This window comes from Palaemon carinicauda, chromosome 26 (genome assembly GCF_036898095.1).
Source record: "Palaemon carinicauda isolate YSFRI2023 chromosome 26, ASM3689809v2, whole genome shotgun sequence".
Classification (NCBI taxonomy): domain Eukaryota; kingdom Metazoa; phylum Arthropoda; class Malacostraca; order Decapoda; family Palaemonidae; genus Palaemon; species Palaemon carinicauda.
In genome coordinates, this window is record NC_090750.1 from 101562824 (window position 1) to 101581754 (window position 18931).

An 18931-nucleotide genomic window follows, 5' to 3' on the forward strand; every position below is an offset into this window, starting at 1 on the left:
TATCATGAGAGCCTATACATCCTCTGGGGAAGCTTTGCAAGTCCCCCCCCCCCCTTTGGGTATATGATACATGTGGACTTGCCGCAACCTCAGTGTAGTATAAGTCTGCAAACCATTCAGTACTGAGTCTCCAAATCTGTTGGATGAAAGAGAAAACCCACTTTTACGGACAATTATATTAAAGATGGCACATACAAGTTGTTGGACACCCTCTCAGTAGGCATTATGGTTACAGCGTAGCAAATAGCCTATCTGTTACTTCTCTGGAACATGTGCCAGTTCTAGCCTCAGACCTATTTATTCCTGGCATTATTGGATATAATTGGATCGTGATCTTGATGGGACTAGAAGCCTGCCATTGGTTTTCACAATAATGCAAGTAAGAATGCCACAAATTTCTTTAGTATTTGATGGTGTACTGAGATTGCATTTTTATTATCATACCACTTCAGCCCTGGTAAAGATTCCCTTTTTGGATTTGAATATGCAGCCTTGCCTCTTTACGAGCCAGCTACTTTGTTCTCTGGCGTTCCTATAGGAAGGATATACCTCTCAACTTCACATAGACCACTCGGGGGAAGAATTTGGAAGTTGAGTCTTGCCTCTTTATGAGCTAGCTGCGTTGTCCACTAACGATTCACGTTGATGTCTTGCTATTACGTATAGTTATTGGATATTCCACTGGGAACAGTATATTTCCTAACTTTACAGAGACTTCCTCCCTCCTGAAGAAGCTTTCCCATATAAATGACTCTGAATTTTTTATCTGCATTCCTGGCTATACAACCCTGAGTCATTTACCCAAGTTTTCACCTCAACTGCCCTTTAGGTCTTTGACCAGGGGAGTGTAGTGAGGAGATGAGGTGAGCGGGAATCCTCTTCCTCCATGTGCATGCTCTATGGTGGCCTGACAACGAAGCATGGTGCAATCAAACCAAATTTTTGATTGGCCAGTTTTGGAAATATAGCTGTAACTCCATCTAAATGACTTGGGTTTGTATAGCTAGGAAAAATACAAATTGTAATAAAATTTTTTAGTTTTTGTCATTTTGAATTTTTAGTGTATCTTTAGTAATGTTATCAATTTCTTTCTCCCAATAGTCCAAGAGCTGTCACCCTAGACGTGGGGAATACAATGTATACAGCACTTTTCAAAGTCACGAGCCCGAGTTTGACTACCTTAAATCTTTAGAAATAGAAGAAAAGATTAATAAAATTAGATGGCTCAAGAGGAAAAATCCTGCACATTTTTTACTCTCTACAAATGGTAAGTTCCCAATATGCTATTTTACATTTGAATATGTCGTTTGGAATACAGGATACTACAAAGGAAGCTGGAAAATGTTATTTTTAAACGGTTTAATCGTGTATTAAATTATTCTTAGTATTTTATAGATCAATTTTTATTCATAACTGTTCCTTGTTACTAAACTCGTCGTAAACCAAAGATTTACTTCTTAACTGTTTATTATTGATAATGTAGTTGTTGTTATTTTGTAGAAAGGGATTATCCTTTGTAGTACCACCTATGTTCCTTTAAAATAGAAATTTTCCCTTAGCATCTGTTACCAGAAAGTTGAACTTTCTAATGATGGTTATATAGTACTGTTTCCAAATGGCTTTTGATTTATTGGTGCTTTCTTGGAGGTATAGCATATCTATGGTAATAATATATGTTCATGCATATCTTTCCAGATAAAACAATTAAATTATGGAAAGTGTCCGAGAGAGACAAGCGTGCGGAAGGTTATAACTTACGGGATGAGTCCGGCCAAATTAGGGACCCAACTTCACTCACTTCTTTACGGGTATGCATTAAAAGCCTTTTTCATTGTTGATGTATCTTTATAAAGGAGACAAATTTATCTATGCAAACAGTATGGTCTTTAGAGCTATTTTAGGTTTTTTGTAATCTTAATTCTTACGTATTATAACATAATTTGTTCATTATTTTAATGAATTTTCCCAGAGATTAACATTGCTACAAATTTAGTGTTAATGAAGAATTTAGCTTTAGAAAAGTTGCTAAATGTAGCACATTAGTATTTTTTCTGGGTCTTTATTGCTCAATTGAGGTATGTATATAGTTTGTGTGTACATACGCATGCTCTGAATAATTTGAGAGGGGATGGCATCTCCTTAATTTTCACATCTTGTTCCATAAGTTGGTTAATTAAATGGATATGGTTGTTGAATACCCGCTTCTAAAGCCTGCCTACTCACTTGGTTGATTAATATCTGGCTTTCTTTCTATTTGGTCTAATATAATCTTTGTAAATTTTTTGAATTATTAGCGATTAAATCTAGTGGGCAGTAATTTTTTCAGGTCTTGTGTCCCACTTTCATGAATTGGTATAGCGATGAAATTTTTCCAAGCTTTAGGTATAGACCATTCTTGTAGACATTTTGTGTAAAGTTCGTTGAGTTTTACTACTATGAATTCTCCTCCATCTATTATTAAATCCATTGTTAGGCCATATTCTGCATCTGCCCCTTTTCTTACTTTGGTATGATTTCTATTGGCAAAGTCATTTTTTTTATCACTATATACCATTGTATAGCATCCTATGCCATTGTTATTAGTCATCTCTTTTGTTAATACAGTATATCCATTTTCATCCTTAAAAACAAATATCTGTTGGCATCCTTTTCAAAGTCTTTTTTCAATTAACTTGATGATTCGTCCTTTGGTTTAGTATTTCCTTAATTTTTCTCTGTGAATGTCTTGGTTTTTTAGTTTTATTGTTTGTTTCAACACACAATACATAGCATATTGCTTTTTACTGTGAATATATTACCTCAGCGAAAGCCTGAATTAGTCATAAACTTTAAGCGAGGTATGACAACCCACTGCTAATTGGGAAGTGTGGTAGACCAGTCATCCCGCTCATACAAATATGGATATGCTGCTGTGTCTTGGCATTGATGGTCACCCTTGCTTTATCTTCATGTCTGCTTAGAAGACAGATCCTTTAGTTTTCTAGCCTGTTTGCAGATGATCACTCCTGCTTGCAGAAGTCTCTCTGAACTAAATGTCAGGAGGGCCTATCCTCCCAGTAGGAGTAGTTCAGTATACAATGGAAGACGTCTATAAGTGATTCTTCTTTCGGGGGTCTTCCTCAAAGTGGAAGAAATCCCAGCTTCTTACTCCGGCATATCATTCCTTCCCCATTTGCTCTGCTAGTTCAGTCTCCGGAGGAGGAGAAATGATTAGTAGTGATGGCTAACTGACCCCGGGACAACCTTTAGTTGCAGAGGGCACCATCACTTCCCTAAAGGAATGCCTTTTTCAGGTGTTACAGTTAGGGTCACTGCAGGAGTACACAGGTGCCTCCCATGGGTTTACTATGGTCTCTCCTGAGAACCTGGGCTGGTTGACCATCCAGAGCTTTTCGTGCCCTTATCTGCACCGTCTTCCGCAACTGCTTTCCCACCTGAGAAGTTCTAGGCTGGGACTGCTCAGAGCCCTAACTAGTCGGGTGAACCTGGAAGTTTATTTCGCTCAGACTTCTGAGCTTGCTCATTAAGCTACGCACTTTTAACTTCAGTTCCTCAGCAAGCTGAGGACCCGCAGCATATGAAGTCTTCTGCTTCTCTGCCATTTGGTGTTGAGCTTCTTTCTCCTTCCCGAGTTAGGCCCTCTTCCCCCAAGTGGTCAATGTCCAGCGGGTTCGGTAAAGTGCTCAATTCATCGATGCATGCCTTTTTTTACTTTTCCTCCCCTTATGAGGAAGAGCCTCCTTTTCCTGTTGTGCATCAACGTTCAAGAAAGCCCTTTCAACCTTGCTTGCCACTATCCAAGTGCCCACTGCCTCCTGTAAGAGTTTCAAGGCTACTTGCCAACCTCCTACGGCCTTATTCATGCAAGAGTTGCGCATCTATACGCTGAGCGTTTGCAAAGTAGTCAGGCAAGCTCTTGCTGACAAAGGTCTATGTGTGACTTCAGTTGTGCTCTCACACCCCCATAGTAAGGTTCTGGCAAGCTCTACCATGTGCACTTGCCTTCACGCTCTACTTGGATTGTATGTTCAACATGTAACTTCTGTTGTGCGCACACTGGTGTGCACGGTACTACATGTTTATGCATGCACAGAGAAGACTTCAAGCACTGTCCTTCTCGTAGAGCCTCAGCTGGGCGTCCCATCGTCCGTTAAGGACGCTCCTATTGTTTAGAGTTGGTAACGAGAGAGTCCTATTTACAACAATAAAGTTATGGCAGAAAAACTGGATAGGATAGATTTTAAGAGATGTTACTAAAGGACATAATAGAAGGTAAATTTGAAGGATGAAGACCCAGAAGAAGGAAAAGTTATTCAATGCTAGGTCACCTGGAGGGAGGGAGGGAGGGAGAGAGAAGATACCAAGAGCTAAAAGGTGGGCATGAATAGAGAATTATGGAGGGTGATTAATCCATGAAAGGACCTGCCTTAGAGTAGAACAGTATAGTAGTAGTAGCAGTAAAGGCTTACGCAAACGGTCTATGGACCAGTCCCCGTTCCACCTGTAGGGCCTCTTTTTCGTATACCCCATATCTCTTGAGGTGTCGGAGCCCTCGGGGACTTCAGGCCACCTTTGGATCCAAAGCATAGGTGTACTGCAAGGCAGGCTCCTGCCCCAGTGCTTTCCTCATCAGCAGTTGTCAAAATACCTGGACTCTTACTTAAGACCTCTTTCTGGTTTTGATCCAAAACTGGAAAGATGGGGTATCATCCCAGTCAAGCTGCTTAAGAAGAGAAGGCAGCGGCAGGGTACGCCTCCTGTAGGACATACTCTGCTCCTAAGAACCAGCAGGGCTTGGTATCTCCGTTCTTTTACGGACAATTAGTCTGTCCCCAATTGGAATTGTTCATACTGGACCTTCAGCTCCTTCCCTGGAGCTAGCTACATCATCTCTGTGCCCCTGCAGGTTTCATGACAAGTGGAGGCCCCGAAGCAGGAGTAGTCATCACTCCTTGTTGCCTTCGGAAGCCAGCCCAGTAGAGGAATGATATGTAGTATCTTCCTAAGAACTGGTCCTTGAAACCCAGGGCTCCAGATCCTTAGAAGGTCATTCGTTGTCTGGTACCAGCCTCAACTAGACCAGAGGAGTAAATTCCCTATTCTAGGTCTCATTCCCCTGCTAGGAATGTAGCTGATAATTTTGACCCATCCCAGGCATTTATGGGTGTGAACTCTGGACTGGATAATCCCCTCAATGATGGATCTGATCATGCAGATGATCTCGCCTTTAGAGCGAAAGAGGAGTCGAATCATACCTTCTTGCAAGTCCTTTCCTGTATCAGGAAGATCAACTCCTTTGATGACCCTACCTATGTCCCTCTTAATGGAAAGGATACGGTCTTGGATCTCCCCTGCCAGAATGACCAATACTAGGGTAGCCTTGTCCTGGTCTAGATGAGGGAAGAGGGCCATTGCCCAGGTGGAAGGAGTATCTCATTCCCTCAGGGCAGTGAATTCATCTCACAACCTTCACTGTATGTCTGGCAGAGGAAGTACTAAGAGATCATAGATCATGGTCACTCGCCTTTGCCGTTTGATACAGGTAGAGAATCTGGCAGCGCTACTAGTGATGTTCTCAGCAGCGGAGGCTGCAAAAAAACACCAAGTTGCAAAATGTTATTACTAGCTAAGCTGGAAGCCTAGTTGGAAAAGCAGGATGCAATAAGCCCAAGGGCTCTAACAGAATTATAGCCCAGTGAGGAAAAGAAACAAACTAGAAGAGAAGTAATGAATATCACATATATCACATATACCAAGGCACTTCCCCCAATTTTGGGGGGTAGCCAACATCAACAAATGAAACAAAACAAAAAAAGGGGACCTCTACTCTCTACGTTCCTCCAGCCTAACAAGGGACTCGACCGAGTTCAGCTGGTACTGCTAGGGTGCCACAGCCCACTCTCCCCCGTTATCCATCACAGATGAAGCTTCATAATGCTGAATCCCCTACTGCTGCTACCTCCGCGGTCATCTAAGGCATCGGAGGCAGCAGCAGGGCCTACCAGAACTGCGTCACAATCGCTCGCCATTCATTCCTATTTCTAGCACACACTTGAATAGTTGAAATAGAATATTTTAAGAACAGTAACAAGATTAACATAAATCTCTCTTATTTAAACTATAAATCATATCTTCACACCTTGCGGTCTTGAAGGTATAATGTCCGAAATCCTTTTGAAGTAGATAATACGCTTTGAAGAGAGAGCTTTACCCACCATTTTCGTTTGGTTTGACTATAGCACTGCAATCATTTCAATGATACCTCGTAGGCCATCGTGGCATACATCAACAAACAAGGAGGTACTGTGTCTGCACCTTTACCAGTACTGATGCTCCAAATCTGGTGCTGGCATTGGATTTGGAGCATACAGTAGGGGCTTTTAATTGTAGAGGTGCACTTCGAGTATCTTCTATAATTATCACCAAGGTTTGTGGCATACTCAATAGCGTTAAAAGAGGGCAGCAATGACAATTTAAGTGATACAAGAAGTGTCCTACAAGCTTTAGAAGTTGTCACTGATTTTAATTAATGATGAGAGGCAGGGGAAATAGAAGACTTACATCGTAAAGAGAATTTGTCTACGTTGATTGACAGAACATGAGCAAAAATCTTCTTCAAAGTGAATGGATGAATCTGTCTAATTACATAATCAATAGAACAAGTCTCTTGACAAATTAAATTACTGTAAAATGCTTATAAATTGTACACACACTCGGAGAGAAAGAACAATACAAGTAACTGGTAATCGTCCATCTGTAAAATATCAAATTATCTCAAAGTCTCAAATCTTACTAATCAACTGAACGTTACAATGCTAAATTCTATCCAAGTCTAGCAAGAGGGAGGGCCACACATGTTACTTGTCTCACATTGTAGGTCTTAGGCAAAAGTTACTACTAAGATCGCAACACAGTCGAGTGTTGTTTGGGCATGCTGGGCGCCCAGCGGCAACGAGGGCACGCTACCATGGATCGCGGCCAACTCCCCCTTCCCTACCTCCAAGGTAGAGGTTTTAAGGCACCTGTGTCCATGGGGATCAGGTGCTTCCTCCAGGAGATGGGTGGCAGCCTGTTACTACATGACATCTGCGATCTAGGTTGCCCAGATGTAGGTTACCCCCCCTAATCCTCAAACTTCCCTCGTGCTTTGATTTGATAAGTAAAAGAATGACAATAATTTACATTCAACTTACAACTCTTTTAACTCTTTCCCAGGCCTGAGGTGGCTTGTGACCTTTATCATTATCTAATTATTTACGTTAATCTCTTAACCTTTGACAAAGTTTTTGATTCCAGTAACCCTTTAGTATTAAAGAATTTAGAATGGCTCTTCATTATTGTGATGAGACATATAACAGTTAGATTTTGCTGGGTTCTGGCACACACAGGTGTTTGTGGAAATGAGAAGGCAGGTTTACTGGCAATGAAAGCTGCAGCCAAGTTGCTACCAAGAAGGTATCCTATCATCTGTAATGAATTTTTTTATCTAGCATTAAGAATTTCTTTTCTTATATGCAAATGCCATTTGGATAGTTTAGATGGGAGAAATTATGAGTATTAAATCTCCTTGGAGGTATAACATGATACCCAAAAAGTAGTAAACTTCTCTTTGTCATCTTTGCATTGATCACACTCAGTTGACACATGAGTTTCAGATGACTGGCCAACACCAGTTATTGTAACGACTTTGGTACCCCTGACATTTGGGCATTTGTTGACAGAATGCTTCACTATTGGCACCTTGTGAAATAGATATCTGTTTGAGGCTTAAGGTGAGGATGGCAGGTTAATCCTTGCCAAGATTCTTGGGCAGGACTTGTTGCACTGTGCTAGTTGTAATTTTATATTTATTTCAGTAGCATGTCTTCTGAAAGCTATTCAACTTTTTGAAGGACATCTTTGATTATATGTTTTTAAGGTAATTTCTTTTTATTCTTTATTTACATTAAAAGCTATTGCCGTCATTGAACTTCATTGTTAAGATGCCGCAAAACTCTAAATAAATTGGTAATACAAGCTCCTGAAGGGACATTGGATAACGGGTGTTGATCTATTTGCGAAATTCTTTTTAGGCAAACGGAGTGTAATTGCTGATTGTCAGGGACAGATAGTAGGGTCAGAGTGGTCCTTTCGTGTGCAAGTAGCGAACAAACCTTTTTACCGAGGTTCACCAACAGTCAATCTGCTTGCAACTACGTTGAACGACAAGCTACCAGTCTATTGTTTCCATTAGGCAGCAGAATTAGAAGAGGCTCTTCAACATCCATGCGATAGATTAGACATAATACTTTACTGCCATTTTACTTGACACAGAATAATCAATAGGATATGGTCAACTTGAAACCTCAGGATGACATTACTGACACCCAGGAGGCCATTTGTTGAAAGGTTCCCGAAACACACATACGCACACTCTCTCTCTCTCTCTCTCTCTCTCTCTCTCTCTCTCTCTCTCTCTCTCTCTCTCTCTCTCTCTCTTTTTCTCTTTTTTTTTTTTTTTCTCTCGGCAATGACACACACAACACTACTCAAATGACATAGCTGTCACTTCATGGGTGGAGGTTGTCCAGCATCTCTTCAGTGAGAGGCTTCCCACAAAGCACTGCACACATGTCAGGGTACTTCCATAAATACTTCATGTCGGTACACCAAGCCAAGTGGGCGAACTTTTTTGGGTGTTATCTAAGCTATTCCTCTCCTCAGAATCTCTATCTCGATTGTACACTTCCTCATTTTCCTGCAAATGGAGAAAACCCTCTCAGTCTCGGCTGTAAAAGGCAATTGCTCATCCTTGAGCCAGGTGTCTAGACTGTATCTTTCCTCATCATGAGAAATGTCAATACACTGATGAGTATTGAGCAGTCCCACCCCCTAAGGAATCAAACCTCCTGCTGGAATGTAACCAAAGTTCTTAGGTCCCTAAAAATGGCTCCCTCTGAACCCATAGAATGTGTCCGACAAGAGTTTTATTGCTTGCTTTGGCTATTAAACATATAGGGAAACTACACTGCTTCTCTTATTTGGTTACCCATTCCACATATTGGAGGCTGGTCTCTCCATTATACCAGTTTGTAGCAAAAACTTAGAACACTGCAATTCATGATTCAAATTTTCACTTATTATTCCGCCACTAGGGAAGTGACAAGTTACCTGCATAAATTGCTTCCTTGACCACCTAAGAGGGCGGTAAGACGGTACCCCAAAAGGACCTAGCCTGCTAGACCAAGGATACAGAACTTTTTTATAAGCTTAGGAAGGCAATAAATGGTCTCCAAAACACCATCTCCTTTTTGCTTTGGGATGTTATCAGAGTGCTCTCTTTAGAACAAGGCAAGCAAGAGGTCATGGGAATGGGAACAACACTAGCTTTTCAGAACTTGTCAGTGTGTCAAGTATTGAAAGCAGATGTTGGGAGGTGTCAAACTACTTCACTCATGGGGTATGCACCCACAACGCTGGATACCTTTAGCTTAGGACCTGTGGTAGCTGCCCAACAGGGATTGTAGCAAACCTAGCTTCCTCACAGAACTAGAAGCAAAGCCTCTGAGAAAGGGATTGGTCTGCCAGTCTAGAATGAGAATGTCTGGCCTTTCCTCTATTCCTTTCCCTTCCTTTTGGTGCTGCACTAGCACTATATGTAGCTTAACTAATGAGTGCTTCTTTTATTGTGAGAGAAATAGAATTGTTCGTTCCCCCATCCTTTTAGCGAGGGTAAGGATGAATAGTAATGCAACTCCAACTATTTACTATTGCTATTGCAAGTTCTTCCAGGACTGTCTGTCATTAGACAATACCTAGCCTGTAGCCTGAAAATAGTGCCATCGAAAGTGGTTTGGATCATCACTCAGCTCCCAAATGGTCTGAGTGCTTAGACATCCTGGGGTTTAGCTAGCCTTTTTGATGACAAGGACTTCCTCCCACCTAAGAATAAGTATTCTATTAAAGGACAAAGGTTTGTGTTCATGTAGGAACAAATCACAAATTTGGAAAGCAATTGTATTTTTACTAACCATACAAACTGAGTCCTTCATCCTACCCTGCCTCATCCACCCTCGCAAGCCTTAGGTGAATGTCAAAATGGCTACCTGTGGAGCTGTCAGTTTGCTGGGAGCCCAGCTGCCTGCTGGTAACTACCGTCGCCTCGTTCTATTTTAAACATCTGAATTTTCTAGTTTTGCTAAAACACTCCTATAAAGGACTCACGTTTGTAGTTAGGGAGAATATGAATTATTTTTTTAATGTTTAATCTTTGAAATGTTATTTGCTGTAGAATTAACAAAGTTTTTAATCAGGTACCTGTGTTAAAACCTATGGAATTGATGGTTGAAGCGTCTCCTCGGCGAATATTTGCTAACGCCCACACTTACCACATAAATTCCATCTCGATAAACTCAGATCAGGAGACATATTTATCGGCTGATGACCTTCGTATCAATTTATGGCATATGGAAGTCACTGATCAGGTAAGAGAGTGCTATATGCTTCATTTTAAAGTTTGAAAATTTACCTTGTAAAGTATATATATATATGGTAATGTATTTGTTCAAAGTTAATGTAGATTTTTATATTTCAGCTCCATTCATCATATATCTATTTCTGTGGGAAATCTTATTTGCAGTAACCCATTGAATCAGAAAATGTACCCTTATACTTTTTTCTGCTCTTATATTATAGAGAATGAATGTATTAAATTTCTTTTTGAATTTATTGTTACAGCAGTAAATGTTTTAATACTTAAGCTAACCTGTGCGCGCACACTATTTTCCGTGTCATAAGAGACACCTTTTTCGCTGAAAAAATTCCCCCAAAAATCACCCTGCGTCTTAACTCTTAGGGTAAAGTTGTAAGGGGAGTTTGACAACCCTAAAACACCCCAGTAATATAAGCCTACAATAATCGTTCACATGCAATCAATAAATTTGTTTTGAATGCACTTTTCTTCAATTAATGAAGGTAACAAGATAATTGTTTTTGTTTTGGTTAACAGCTGATTACTCTCATACCAACTAATGTTGTCCAAGCAGACGACACTAGTATACATTGGCTGTTTGTACAATATTTATCTATTATCTCATATTTTGTGGGTATTTTGTATTATTTTGGTTATGACTTTGTTGCATTGTAGTGGTTTGCGGACTGTGGCCAGAGGTAGCACCCGAACTGCCTAGTGTCCGAATGCCGACCACAACCCGACGTTCACTACACAACAAACATACAACGGTGGATTACCCAAAAAAACCTAAGTAACAGGTCAAGAGAACGGAGCTCTGGGCACCACCCCTTGATTTATACTGGGCAAGGGGACCCAGCTTGAATCTTGTTTTTTATCATACCTTTCATTGGGCTAGCTGGATTATAAATAAAGGTATAAGAACATTAGGTGAAAGGGAATATTATAATTAATAACGGAACACAGTGTGGGAGGAAAGAATTATGATAAATTACTGTACTTATGAGCTTCAAAAAACAGTGGTGGAGGAGGTTCTGAAATGAAATGCTGTATTCCTAAAAACAAGAAAAAAATCTTTATTTATAAATATTTATCTGTCAATTCCATTAACCAAATTTAGGGCAAAATTATCAGTCCTTTACACTCCAGCTCCACAAATAACAAACAAACTAGAAATTACCCATAAGAAAATATAGATCTGTGAAAATACCGTGCTACCATACTTTCCCCTGAATCAATACTGTCCCTTCAATATCCAGTTCACCACTAAGCTGCAAAGTCACTTACAATTTTTTTATATTCTGAACAGTTCAGCCGCATACGCTGCTGTGCAGGTCTCTGCGGGCCCACCATTACAATGTCTCGAAAAGTTTGTCAACAGTACATTTGAAATCTCTCAATCTTGGAAGGGGTTTTGAATAAGTCTGAATTCATACTAAACTCAAAGGTCACTCTCTTCCTAACATCGGAATTCACTTCTTGGGCCTCTGACCAGATATGCCATTTCAATAGCTCCTGTTAACTATTTAATGTTCATGACACTCTCATATAGCAACACAGTAGCTTACTTCTAGTTACAAGGTATGGATATAGAACAGCATCACAGACTAGTACAGACTGAAAACAGGAAATATTCTAAATTCGCTCTCCCTTACACTCCCTACTGATTGTAGGGGCTGCTGTCAATACCTGGAAAGGAGCAATAACAAATTAAGACATTTTTGGAAAAAGGGGGCTTGAGGGATACAAAAGAAAAAAAATTAAAATCAAATGTGTTTCTTACACACAAACCACTAAAGTTTTCTCAGACACAAACCCTTATATATTGCAGCATGGGTTCCGAAATAATACAAGTAGTTATTGCTGAACAGAACTTTGAAAAAACAGTTCATTGCAAGTTTAGTGCAGTGTACCAAGTTATCTGTAAACTAGCAGCAAACAAAATATTGTACCTAGTGGCATTTTTTGAGAATTATTTATTTCATATATAATTTTGTATGAAAATTTATATATGAGGAATTTGGGAAATATTACTGAAAATTTCTTCTGGAACATTTGGCAACACTTTTTGTTAAAAAAAAAAAAAAACTACAAACTTTTACGATTGTTAACAAACACTTTACAAACTGTTACGATGGTAGCAGCTACGGCTGTTATAGTGTTTTTTTATGCATACAGTATTTGATAGAATTGGCAGTAACAGATCTACAGCTAATTAATAATAACTAACACACAATACAACCAAATTATGAAAATTTACTCTCCCAGATGAAAAGTCAAACTAGAATTGCTGACGACTAAATTTCAGACTTAATGTGTGTTATCAGAAGTTCCCTTTAAAACATCGCAAAGCAGCAGATTACTTTAGGCAAGACTGGAAGTATAGGGTCGTGCTTTGAAAATTATTTGTAACCCTCTACTGTTGATGAATAGACCATACGCCTTTCAGCAAAAGGGTTTTTAGGGTCATATGAACATCAACTACCGTGTATTGTGATGATTTGTGATTATTTGGAACCTTGAAAAATAAGTATTGGAGATATGTTCTTGCACAGATATATGGTGAATTATTGTAATAATGTTAATCATTTTGTAGGTCAATCTGCCCAAATTTTCTAGTTGGAAAGTTAAATATTGAACTACATACATATACTAAGGCACTTCCCCCAATTTGGGGTGGTAGCCGACATCAAACAAATGGAAAAAAGGGGACCCTTACTCTACGTTCCTCCCAGCCTGACAAGGGACTTACCGAGTTTGGCTGGTACTGCTAGGGTGCCACAGCCCACCTTCCCCCATTATCGACCACAGATGGAGCTTCATAACGCTGACTCCCCTACTGCTGCTACCTCCGCGGTCATCCATGGTGACCGAAGGAAGCAGCAGGGCCTACTGGAACTGCGTCACAATCGCTCGCCATTCATTCCTATTTCTAGCACGCTCCCTTGCCTCTCTCACATCTATCCTCCTATCACTCAGAGCTTTCTTCACTCCATCCATCCACCCAAACCTTGGCCTTCCTCTTGAACTATAGTTTGATTTTTTTATTTTCTATGAAATAATGGTCAATGTACTAAGAATGTTACATTCCTCAATGAGTTATACCTCTAGTGAAATGCCAAATGATTTACTATTTGGTTGAGATTGTAATATGGTTACTCCCTTTATGAACGATTTTTCATTGTCTGATTTTCACAAACTGCATGCTGTACGGTTCCTGTGTCCCCAAGGATCGGTGTATTCAACTGATTTCTACAGCTCTCTGACCAGCTATTTTCAAGATTTTTAGCGGCGCCTTTTCATCCTCCTCATGATACCAGTTCATTGTAGGTAGCTGTATTATATATAAGCAACTCCATATTTTAGGACAGTCAAGCATTTTGTTAAAAATCTACTGATACCAGTATTCTTCGGCAGTATTTCCTTTACGCAGTATTCAACTGCAGTATTCCCGTAAATGGAGGATCTTCGTGAGAAACAATTTTACACCCTTTTGTGAGTAGCTGATCAACAGGGAAGTCATCGGCTAGAGATATTAGGAGGAAATGAGGTTGTGATGCCCCATGACAGGTTTAGTGGTCTCTTTTCAGTATTGAGATTAAGGTGGAACATAAAATGGATGTGGTGGTGTTTGATAATCTTGAGTAACACCAATCCTCTTAACCTTTCGTGGGTCATGTTTTCCCGCCTCACTATGAGCAGTAGTATTTGGTTTTTACATCGGCAACTTTTGACAGGTACTGGGTCTTGATATGCTAAAGGTACGCAATGAAGGAGGTATGGGGTGAAACTTTTTTTTTTTTTTAAGGTGGTCCAGACTGATCACTTACTTACTACTACTTCTTTCTTCTTTCTTTTCCCATCTTTTCCCACTTCTATGTGGGGTTGATGTTTCTGGGCAGCTTTCTCTATCTAGCATATTATTCACTGTCCATATTCGTTTTGGCAAATTTTTCATGGCCGGATGCCTTTCCTGCCGCTAACCCGACTTATTTCAGTATAGAAACTGAAATTTCCTAGCATCCATTATTATTAATTTTACTACTACTGTATAGCCCTTTCAAAAATTATTTGTAGCAAAATGAGCAGAAAGACAGTTTTTAATTGTGTAATATCCTGAATGTTTTCCAAGATGGTGGCAATACTACTACAAGCCCCGTATAAACATAGATAGATCCTCTGAAGAAGAAATGTCTAACGTACAGGTATACCTCGACTTAAGTCGTTTCGAGTTGAGTTGGGTTTGAATCTACTTCTGTTGTCAAAAATAATAATGAATAAAAAAAAAAATAAAAATACATCTAGCTGCCACAAGTATTGAAGTCATATTACTACTGTTTTAAGAACACAAAATATGTTACTCTACTATAAATAATAATTAAAGGATATAAAATCATTTTAAAAACTTATATTTAACGAAAACGTTCATGTAATTAACATATATCCTAGCGAACGAACTATGAAAACCGCTGTGACAGTTTTTATATTAATTAGCTCTCTTTAAGAGCTTAATAGTGATGGTTTCTATGATACAGTAGTTCAATTATCAAATATTTATTGTACAATAAACAAAAATAAAAAATGCAACCTAACACAACAATTACTTTTTTTTTTTTTATGGTTGTGATTCTCTCTCTTTCTCTTTCTCTCTTTCTCTCTCTTTCTCTCTCTCTTTCTCTCTCTCTCTCTTTCTCTCTCTCTTTCTCTCTCTCTCTTTCTCTCTCTCTTTCTCTCTCTCTTTCTCTCTCTTTCTCTCTCTCTCTTTCTCTCTCTCTTTCTCTCTCTCTCTTTCTCTCTCTCTCTCTCTCTTTCTCTCTCTCTCTCTTTCTCTCTCTCTCTCTCTCTCTCTTTCTCTCTCTCTCTCTTTCTCTCTCTCTCTCTCTCTCTTTCTCTCTCTCTCTCTTTCTCTCTCTCTCTTTCTCTCTCTCTCTCTCTCTCTCTCTCTCTCTCTCTCTCTCTCTCTCTCTCTCTCTCCTCTCTCTCTCTCTCTCGTGTGTGTTTAATCGACTTCGGGATCAGAGTCCCAAGGTGGAACCGCTCAAAGACAATAGGTTTTGACTGGCCGGGAATCGAACCCTGGTCCAGGAAGCTTGTATGGTAGTGACATTAGCACTTAGCACTCACTTACTTCTGGGAGCACGCATTCACCTTTTAGTAGTGCCAGAAACTTGAGTTTACATATGCCAGAACATCTTGGTCATAAATGAATCTTCACTAGATCACCTCATACGGATACATTCCCGGAATGTTTTGCAATCCCCGTGCATTTGTTCCCCAAGATCAGAAACTTTATATACGCATCAGATCACCACACTGGCAAGGTAATCACATAAGGTAGCGGTGCCCCGAGTGTGTTCCATTAGGCAAAGGTATCCCAGTATGTTGGTAATCAAGTGCGTGGACTTTGCCCCTATTATTGTTACTGCTTTCGGATAGAAGATAATACCATCGTAGAAAAATCAATCGGTGTTGGCTGCGTCTCAGATTGATCTCTTACCATTTATGTGAGGAGGGTATTTATCACTGAGAATGGATCGTGCTACTCACCACAGACTCGTCTCAGTATGTAGGTTCCTCCAGTACTCTTGGTCTTGTAAGAAACCAAGCACTTGCTCCTTCAGCAGGAAGTAGGGTGCCATCATTACAATTTTACGAAGAATTTTGGAAATCTTCTAGATAAATTACATTCCAGCAGCATGAGCAAAAGGGTGTGGACATCCAACAAGCAGTAGGAGACATTTCCATTTCCCAGTCCTGAATAACACCTACTGAGATGGTGGTCAACGACCAGTGTGTGTTGTGAACATTACATTCTGTTAGCACTTTAAGTGAGCCTCGCCAAGACCTACAATTCAGGGAAAGGAACGTTCGAGTCACAAGACATATATCACGTGCTTCCTTTCAAAATTTTAGTGGCGTAGGAAGGCATCCTAAGCATGGCAACCCTGCTATGAATCATGACTTCCTGAATGCCAGGGCCAGTCTTTGTCACTGCTGAAACCAACCACATGTACCTTCAGTTGGATGGTAGGAATTACCCTTGCTTTTACCTTTACTGAATTTCATAGATAATCTAGCAGGATCATACAATTAGCAAGAGATGTGGATGTTTTAATGTTGAAAGACCATCTCGTCCCAAGTAACTGATTCAGTGATACAACCACTGCGCACATGATTTCTGTGAATATTGCCTTCCATATTGCTGTTGGTCTCTTGTGTACCATTATCATTCGAGCAGTCTTGGTGTGATCAGTCACTGCGGGTTCAGTGTCCTTTGTCATGTTCGGACATTATTATTATTATTAAATGCTAAGCTATAACCCTTGTTGGAAAAGCAGGGTGGTATAAGCCCAGGGGCCCCAACAGGGAAAATAACCCAGTGCAGAAATGAAACTTAAAATATAAGAACAGTAACAACATTAAAATAAATATTTCCTATATAAACAATAAAAACTTAACAAAACGTGAGGAAGAGAAACTAGATAGAGCATTGTACCCGAGTGTACTCTCAAGCAAGAGAACTCTACTCCAAGACAGTGGAAGACCATGGTACAGAGGCTATGGCACTACCCAAGACTAGAGAACAATGGTTTGATTTTGGAGTGTCCTTCTCTTAGAAGAGCTGGTTACCATAGCTAAATAGTCTCTTTTACCCTTACCAAGAGGAAAGTATAGCCACTGCACAATTACAGTGCAGTAGTTAACCCCTTCAGGGAAGAATTGATTGGTAATCTCAGTGTTGTCAGGTGTATGAGGACAGGAGAATCTGTAAAGAATAGGCCAGACTATTCGGTGTCTGTTAGGCAAAGGGAAAGAACCGTAACCAGAGAGGAGATCCAATCTAGTACTGTCTGGCCAGGCAAAGGATCCCATAACTCTGGCGGTAGTATCTCAACAGGCAGCTGGTGCCCTGGCCAACCTACTACAACCTACATCTCTAGATTGGAATGTCTAGAACTTGTTCTTCATCAATTTCAGGTTACAGATCTTCTGGCTTCTGTTCATCAAGTTGAGGTTACAGATCTGACATTGCTTCATTCCAACTTTCATACAGTACTCCAAGATACTGATGGAAGCAGAACTTACGATTGTTATCATTGCTTATAGGGCCTACGAAATCTCTTGGATTTCTCCTTCATGTTTTTGATTGTGTTCTCTCTTACCAAGACACGATTCCTTGCTCTTTTCCACATGTTTTTCTTCTCACTTGATTGGCCATGTGCAGAAATTGGAAACTGCATGATCCGAGCTTACGTTCGTTCGTTGAATAACCGCTACTTCAATTCACCAGAGAACTAGTTACTATTATTATTATTGTTGTTGTTGTTATTATTATTGTTATTACTTGCTAAGCTACAACCCTAGTTGGAAAAGCAGGATGCTGTAAGCCAAGGGACTCCAACGGGGAAAATAGCCCAGTGAGGGAAGGAAACAAGAAAAAATCAAATATTTTATGAATGGTAACATTAAAATAAGCATCTATATAAACTATTAAAAAATTAACAAAAGAGTTAGAGAAATAAGATAGTGTGTCCGAGTGTACCCTCAGAGAATTCTAATTTACGTTAGTGGAAGACAGGGTACAAGGCTATGGCTCTACCCAAGACTAGAGAACAATGGTTTGATGTTGAAGTGTCCTTCTCCTAGATGAGCAGCTTACCAGAGCTGAAGAGTCTCTTCTACCCTAACCAAGAAGAAAGTGGCCACTGAACAATTATAGTGCAGTAACCCCATGGATGATGAATAATTGTTCGGTAATCTCAGTGACGACAGGAGAATATGTAAGTAGGCCAGACTATTCAGTGAGTGTAGGCAAAGAGAAAATGAACCATAACCAGAGAGAGGTATCCAATTTAGTACTGTCTGGTCAGTTAAAGAACCCCATATAACTAGCGGTAGTATCTCAATAGATGGCTGATGCCAGGCCAACCTACTATCAACGATCCTAGCCCAGAGATAATTCAACCTGCTGGAATCTTTCAATACCCGAGATCTGGCATGCTTAGGTGGTTCCATGATGTAGATCTTCACACTCTGAGATCCATCCAGGACATGAGATCTTCCCACAGTCCAAGAGAGTACCAGACGTCAAAATCTACCAACTCTTTCATTCAATAGTGATTGGAATAGGTGACTTTTCAGGTCTAATTTTGCCACTCATACAAGCGTTAAGATCTTGGTTCTTTTATGTTGGCAAAGGTCCTCTTTCTAACAAGGATAGGCATTCACAGTAGGCTGCTACATGCTGCTAAGTGTCCCAAACTCCTGTTTGTTCTTCAAAGGCTAGACACTTAGTGTCTCGTAGCTTCACGGAGCAGAAAACCCAGAAACTGTTCAGTCTCTCTCGAGAGGTTCTTTAACCCTAGGGTACCCTACTTTTAGTTGGTTACCAATGAAGGCAAAGATCAGGATTTATTTTATGGTTACCAAGGTTTTTGCCCTCATTCTTAAACTTAGGTTACACACACACACACACACACA

General features: G+C 40.0%; 1 protein-coding gene across 7 annotated transcripts in view; it reads left to right on the forward strand.

The window, feature by feature from the left end:
• Positions 1–18931, forward strand: part of tws (protein phosphatase 2 regulatory subunit tws) — a 183569-nt gene that overhangs the window by 136409 nt on the left and 28229 nt on the right. For all 7 annotated transcript variants that reach the window (XM_068350022.1, XM_068350026.1, XM_068350023.1 and 4 more), the window contains exons 4-6: positions 1102–1267; positions 1696–1808; positions 10293–10463. In XM_068350022.1, the coding sequence (XP_068206123.1) occupies positions 1102–1267; positions 1696–1808; positions 10293–10463 (450 nt within the window). The remainder of the gene's footprint in view (positions 1–1101; positions 1268–1695; positions 1809–10292; positions 10464–18931) is intronic.